The sequence below is a fragment of the Nicotiana attenuata genome, unplaced genomic scaffold, assembly GCF_001879085.1.
Source record: "Nicotiana attenuata strain UT unplaced genomic scaffold, NIATTr2, whole genome shotgun sequence".
Taxonomy (NCBI): domain Eukaryota; kingdom Viridiplantae; phylum Streptophyta; class Magnoliopsida; order Solanales; family Solanaceae; genus Nicotiana; species Nicotiana attenuata.
In genome coordinates, this window is record NW_017671342.1 from 47,323 (window position 1) to 54,597 (window position 7,275).

The 7,275-nt window shown below is 40.7% G+C and overlaps 1 protein-coding gene across 2 annotated transcripts; it reads right to left on the reverse strand.

Moving 5' to 3' along the window:
* Positions 1–460: 460 nt before the first annotated feature.
* On the reverse strand, positions 461–2,534 carry LOC109207677 (probable E3 ubiquitin-protein ligase RHC1A). 2 transcript variants are annotated; one of them, XM_019370644.1, is made up of 2 exons: positions 2,342–2,534; positions 461–1,579 (listed from the first exon to the last, which is right to left on the reverse strand). In XM_019370644.1, the coding sequence occupies exon 2, from the start codon at positions 1,546–1,548 to the stop codon at positions 652–654; it is 897 nt and encodes a 298-aa protein (XP_019226189.1). In that variant the 5' UTR covers positions 1,549–1,579; positions 2,342–2,534; the 3' UTR covers positions 461–651. The 2 variants fall into 2 exon arrangements, with proteins under 2 accessions (XP_019226189.1, XP_019226188.1); XM_019370643.1 differs by having other exon boundaries at positions 461–1,584.
* Positions 2,535–7,275: the final 4,741 nt, after the last annotated feature.

Consider the following 7,275-nt stretch of genomic DNA (forward strand, 5'->3'; position numbering starts at 1 on the left):
CAAAACGATTAAAAGAAAACAGTTAACCACCCATATTACCAGTAAAAAATAGGTTGGATAATGAACTTTCTAAAAACGGGTTAAATATGTTTTGAACCATATTATCCATTTAGAAAATGGATAACCAATGGATAACCAATAGGTCTAACTTTTACATTTGTAAAACCTCAAATTGGTGGTTCCTCAAGTTAGGGAGACTAAGAATTCTCCCAAAAGTAATCATATGCAAGAAGTCATGGATAATATGGTTACCATACTATCCGCTGGTTAACCCGTTTTTATCCTTATTAAATATGGGTCGGATAATTTATCCGTTTTTTCATTACCCGTTTTCGACCCGAACCATATCCAACCTGCCCGTTTGCCACTCCTGCTCCCAAAACAAAGCATAGAATCCACTACCGCATATGAAAAAGGTATACTATGTAAATGGAATGTAGAAGAAAAGCAAAGCCAGGAATGATGAAAGTAGCTATTTCCAAGAGGTAGTCATTAGAAACACGTGAAAAACTTCAAATGTACATTACAAGCATGTAAATACATAAGGCGTTATTTTTCCAAAATGAGAAATAGTAAGTTCAACCAGAGGCAGAACATTATGATCACAAAGAATGTGAAAAAATAAAACAGGTTACTTTAAGATAAACCTTGTTATTCAAATGGCCAGTTAGAGTAGCCCGAGTAATGATTGTATTGATGGCTGGTCTGTGAGCTGGTTTCAGCAGCTGGAGTACTAGGGGAACTAGAATGAGATGAGCCAAAACGCCAGAGGAACGACCATGGCCTCCGCCTTTCTCGATTCTGAGAACTGTCCTCCCTACCACTTAATCGCCAACTGCTGCTTCTACTTTGACTCCTGGAGCTTCGAGAACAATGGTCATTGCCAGATCTTTGAGGTATCAGCTCCTGTCTACAAACAGGACATGAATTCCGCTGTTGTAACCATGGAACTATACAATCTGAGTGATATAAATGCTTGCAAGGCAATTTAATCGCCTGAGTTCCTAGTGCAAATTTCTCTTTGCAAACAGGACAGTGGGAATCCGATCTAATATCCTTTTTCAATATCTTGACCGTAGGCAGGGCATCAATTGAAGATCTTGAGGCAGGAGGAGCACCACTCTGATTGTTATTGACAATTTCTTCAAAGAATTCTTCCACTCCAGGACCAACAAAATAATCACCACCATTTTCTCGTCGGAAGCCAAGAGCCTCATTAAGAAACTCCACAACTCCACCATCCCCAGGCATCTGAACAGGCGTATCACCACTGAAAATCAGCAAGGGATTCCACAAATTTCTTTGTTCAGCACCCCCATCAGATCTCCCTCTCTCAGAAATATTAATTCTAGCAGAGATTTGTCGTCTTAAAAAGTTTGAGACAGATTCCATAAATCTCGGCCTCTGGTTCTGATAATCTGCACTACTACTCATTATGTCATCGATCTCTTGAACAAAACTACCATGGCAATTGGGGCAAACGGCATTTACGACATTCACGGGTTGCCCACAACTATGACACCAGTGGGTGCAACTGTCACTTGACATGCTTACTCTGCTCACACTGTCTTCTTGACTACTATCCTGACCCAAAACAAAATAACATAAAAGTTGTAGCTCATTAAGCTTCTAAAAGAAACTGAGCCACTTGAATAACTTATAGGTATCATCACGCCAAATGTTATTGGTCAGAAAGCTATTCAATTGGAACCAGAAAAGTCTTGAAAGAAGTCATTCCATTTAGGACAACCAATATAAGTATCAAATGAAAGATCATCATAAATCCAAAATTAAATCTAAGAAACTTGACGGAAGAGAGAAAAATATACTAATTAATTAAAAACAACTACTCCATGTTGAGCCAAGAACAGAATAAAATCAAGAAATACGTGAATCATAACCACAGAGAAAAAGAGCTTTACCTAGTCTATATGGATATGTAGTTCAAGAAAAATTTGCACACTCAGTGATAGAAGGAAAAATTTAGCGATTAAAAGGAGGATTAGACAGATAAAAGAAGATAAATGATAATTATATCTATTTTGAACTCACAGTACAAGGATAAAAGGGAATAGCTAAATTCTGTTCATAAGATGCCAAAGACCCAATTCCAAATTCTCCAATTTAAAGAACCATCTGATACCCAATAAAGAAATCCATTTAACCATCTAATGAAGAAATCCATAAACTCCATTGCAAAAGCAGCGTACCAATTTGCACAAAATCCAACTAAATGAACCATGAAAATAGAATTTCTACAAAACTCAGATACAACAAATCTACTGGAAACAAAATAGAAGATAAAACACTGTAAAATAAAGGCAAAGAACGAACAAATTACCTTTGATAAAAATGCAAAGTTTACAAGGTAAGAACGGATCCAGATTCAGGAAAACACACAATGCTACATGGTGTGTGTGGGGGGGGGTGGAGGGGGGTGGGGAGAGAGGAGAAAGAGAGGTTAGATGGGAGATGAAATATAGATAGGGACAGAAAAGAGAGGTTATTCTCGGTGAAGGAGTGCGTAAGCACAAAAGATGCAATTTTTGAGAGTGAGTGTAATAGTGATGAGTTATTTATTTTATTATTATTACACTGAGCTAACTATACAAAGATCCCGCTATGTGCGGGGTGCGGCCGAACAATAAGAATCTATCGTAAATAGCCTTATCCTGCAATTTTTGCTAGATGATGTTTCAACGGCTTGAACCCGTGCACTCCGAGTCACATAGAAGCAATTTTACCAGTTTTACCAACGTTCCCCTTCAAAAATAATTTATTATTACTACACTCAAATATAATATAGAGTTGTGAGGAGAAATTTTATTTTGAGTGAAACATGCTATGTAATACTTGAGTGAAGGTAGTGGTTGCTTGCCAAATGGCACATGTGGTACTCGCAATTAAACTACTTATGTTTGGAGACGTATTGTTTCCGAACACTTCAGGAACCTAGTCAGCTTGAGATTTCTTCATCATCTTGGGTTGCTAGACGATTTACCTCAGTACAGTTGGGGTGCTGCTGTTCTTGGTTACTTGTACGGGCAGATGAGCTGGGCATGCATGGGCACCCAGCGTGACGTTGCAGGATTTATGCCACTATTGCAGGTGAAAACATAGACAAATACTCTCTTCATTATAACATACATCATAAAATTATAGCTTAAATTTTACGTCCAAATTGTATATTAGGTTTGGGCCTGGAAGTGGTTCCTGCAGTTGCAACCACCTCTACCACCCATAGCTCAGGATGCACTACCTCTACCGTTTCTCCTTTGGCAAGGATGTGGGTTGAGAGGCGGGGATACGGACGCGAGGACGAGGCTCGACATAATCTCCCATATTGCAGAGATTAGTTAGATTTGCTGGAGGGCGCGTAGGTAATTCTATACTTAAGTTTACTTGGCCTGGATTTATATGTGTTGTGTATACTCACGGTTCTCATTTTTACGTGATAGTTCATTTGGTCGCCCTACAGCGACGCGCTTATAGCTAGTTTTCCCGGTTATCTCTCGACCAGGCAACTTATGCGGAGCTCTTTTGTCCCGTAGATATATCTCGATATTGTCGAGCATCATGCCACCGAGCGAGTCCTTCGCTAGTTTGGTCTATCGCAGTACTGTAAAAATGAATACCAATGTGCTCGCCTCCTGTATTTCTCAAATATTTTCATTAGTATTGGCATAAATTCAACACCCATCTCCATCAATTCCAAAACACCTCTATGCCTATCAACAAACCTCTCTGACATCTCTATGAATGACATCCGCACCATGGCAGTGATAGGAAATCCACGTGCAGACTTCAATAACTCGTTGAAAGACTCTGACACATTTGTAGTCAGGGTTCTCCATCGTCTGCCACCATCTGCATGCAATGTCCACTTGCGAAGCTCATGTCCTATCAACCAATGATAGGCTCTTTCGTCTTCTTGCCGGATCTATTCCAAGCGCCTCTTGAGTTCGCACTCCCAGTGATGAGTTGCAGCCATCCACATTAAATCATGTAAGTGCTTGTTGGGATATTTCTTCTGGAAATCAGCCTTCAGGTGCCTCACACAGTAACGGTGGTATGCATACAGTTCCTTCCATTCAGGCAAATGCTCTACAAAACTTAATATAGCCCTATGTTGATCAGATATTAGACAAATACCTGAACGTTATTTGACAACGTGCTCCTTCAAGTGGTTCAAACATAATGTCCACATCTCTTGGCTTTCATTGGCACAGATGGCAAATGTTAGGGGAAATATTTGTCTATTGGCATCTACTGTAACGGCGATCAACAGTTTAATATCATACTTTCCATAGACATGAGTGCCGTCTATGGATATTAACGGGCGACAATGCACAAAACCATCAATTGATGGTTTAAATGCCCAGAACACGTATCTGAATATATATATATACCGGTATTCCTGCACTCCGCTAAAGCTTCCATTAAACAACAGTCCCCGGGTTAAAGAGTTGCAATGCGGCCATGTACCTGAGTAGAGATGCAAATGACTTATCCTAGTCACCATAAACAATTTCAAATGGACGTTTGCACTCGAGATATGCCTTTTATTTTTTTAATAGTACACCCATATTACTGGTGGACGGATGTAATACACTCTTTGATCTTGTACTGTATGGACGCTTCAATGTGTGGAATCAAGAGAAGAGAAATCAAATCAACATCCAAGTTGAATTGATTCCCACTAAATGTGTCCATTTCACAATTGTGGGTGCTAATATATTTACCCACTTTCCACATATTTGTTTTCTTCTTTATCACACAGCATCCTGTTACAACCCATAAACCATCTACAGTAAACAATCTTGTATACATCTGGAGATGACTCCCAATTTTTCTATTTGTTATTCGAACATCCGGTTTACTAGGCGTTGATAAGTTGCACCAGTATTTTTTAATCCGAAAGGCATTACATTATTGCACTAGGTGTCGTACTTAGTGATAAATGAGGTCTTTTCCTGATCTTTCGGGTTCATCTGTATTTGGTTGTACCCAGAGTAGGCATCGAGAAAACTAAGGATCTCGTGGCTGGTCAAGGCATCGATCATGCGATCGATATTAGGCAAAGGAAAGGAATTATTGGGGCATGCTTTGTCTAGGTCTTTATAATCAATACACATTCTAAGTTCATTCCCCTTCTTAGGGACTACTACTACGTTCACTAACCATTTGGGATATTTGACATCCCGGATGGGTCCCATTTTAAGAAGTTTGGTTACCTCATCTTTGATGAAATCTTGTTTGACCTCGGACCGGTCTTCTTTTTTGCTTTAACGGATGAAACTTCGGATCCAGGCTTAGTTTATGAGTGGTAATTTTCGGTGGAATTCCTGTCATATCGAGATGCGACCAAGCAAAACAATTGATGTTAGTTGTAAGAAATTGAATAACTTTCCCCTAAGCTCGGGGGCTAGCCCCGTACCTGTGTATACCTCTTGTTGGGGATGATATTCGATCAACGTGATTTGCTCCATCTCTTCAACCGTCAATTTGGTGGCATTAGAATCATCGGTGACTATGAACGATCGAGGGACCCCATAGTTATCATCCTCGTCAATCGCATACTTCTCCGATTGGGTCGAGGCTGGTGTCTGTGGTTGCTATTTGACCTCCTGCTTTCCCTTCGAACTTGACCCTTTCATTGATGAGAACCCGATATCAGTATCAGTTCGTCAATGGAAAACATTTCCTTGGCGAGGGGTAGCTCCCAGTAGATTGTTTTGACTCCCTCTGGCGTTGGGAACTTTAGAACCTGGTGAAGGGTCGAAGGTAGTGCCCTCATGTTATGGATCCACGGTCTCCCGAATAAGGCATTGTACCTCATATCGCCCTCGATCACATGGAACATTGTTTCATGGATGGTCCCAGCCATGTTTACTAGAAAAGTTATCTCGCCTTTGGTGGTTTCACATGCCATATTGAAGCCGTTTAAAACTCGGGTCGCGGGTACAACCTGATCTTGTAGGCCGAGCTGTTCTACGACCCTCGATCGCATTATGTTGGCTGAGCTACCTGGACCAATCAAAACACGTTTATCTTGAGTCTTATTCATAAGTACAGATATTACCAGTCGTTGTGGGGTTGTTCGATCCCTTCTGCATCCTCGTCATTTAAAGACAAGGTCCCTTCTGGTAAGTAATCCCGAGTTCTCTTCTCCCTTATGATCAACACCTTGGTACATTTAAATACTAGTCCTTGAGGAATATTGACCCCTCCAACGATCATGTGAATCAAGTGTTGTGGCTCTTCTTTCTCGTTCTGTCTATTTGAATCTCTATTTTTGAAGTGATTCTTGGCCCGATCACTTAAGGATTCCCGAAGGTGCCCTTCGTAAAACAATCGGGCTACTTCCCCCTTAGATATCTACAATCATCTGTTTTATGGCCATAGTGTCACGCCCCAAACCGAGGGACATGACCGGCGCCTGACCGGGTAGCCCCAGTCAAGCGAACCTGGGTGCCTTTCCTATCCCATGTGTTACCCCATGTTTTCATTACTCAATATTCCAAGAATTAGCCATACATATTTAAGTACGCTTTTTACAAAGCATACATACGTTCATAGTAATAAATGAAGTTACCATTTCATTGCCTAACATGTAAAACATGGATTTACATAAGTTCATAACCCACATCTACTGTCTACGGAGCCTCTATAGATACGACCGGATAATACAGTACTTGCCGGTAACAAGGCTCCGGCTATACCTTACATAAAACCAAAATAAAACTCCGAAAATAAAGCGGCCTGAGCCATGCAGGGCCCCGAGAGGAAAGGGGCTCACCCAAACAGCTGATGGAAAACGAAGGGGAGCTACGATCGGTGGACTGGAGTACCTGCTACGGATCCACCTACAATCATAACACGAATGTAGCGCCCCTGGCAAAAGGGACGTCAGTATATTTGAATTGTAGTGGTATGTATAAACAAACTTTGCCCTGAGTAACCTCAAACCATACACAAGTAACAAACAATAAAGGAATCAACAATTAAATACACACAAGGAATCAATCAAGGCAAACAAGTTAACAATCTCTCCTTTTCCCCATCATCATTTCCACATCATTAATTTCACAATTTTCTCATATTTCATTTCAATAGTGATATCGATCACTTTCCACCCTTATTACCTCGGCCACCCTTATTACCTCGGCCACCCTTATCACCACAACCCATACCTTATTACTTCGTGTTGCGGCGCGCAACTCGATTCCACCGAGCAATCACAATTCACAAACAATACCACAACAATAACAATTC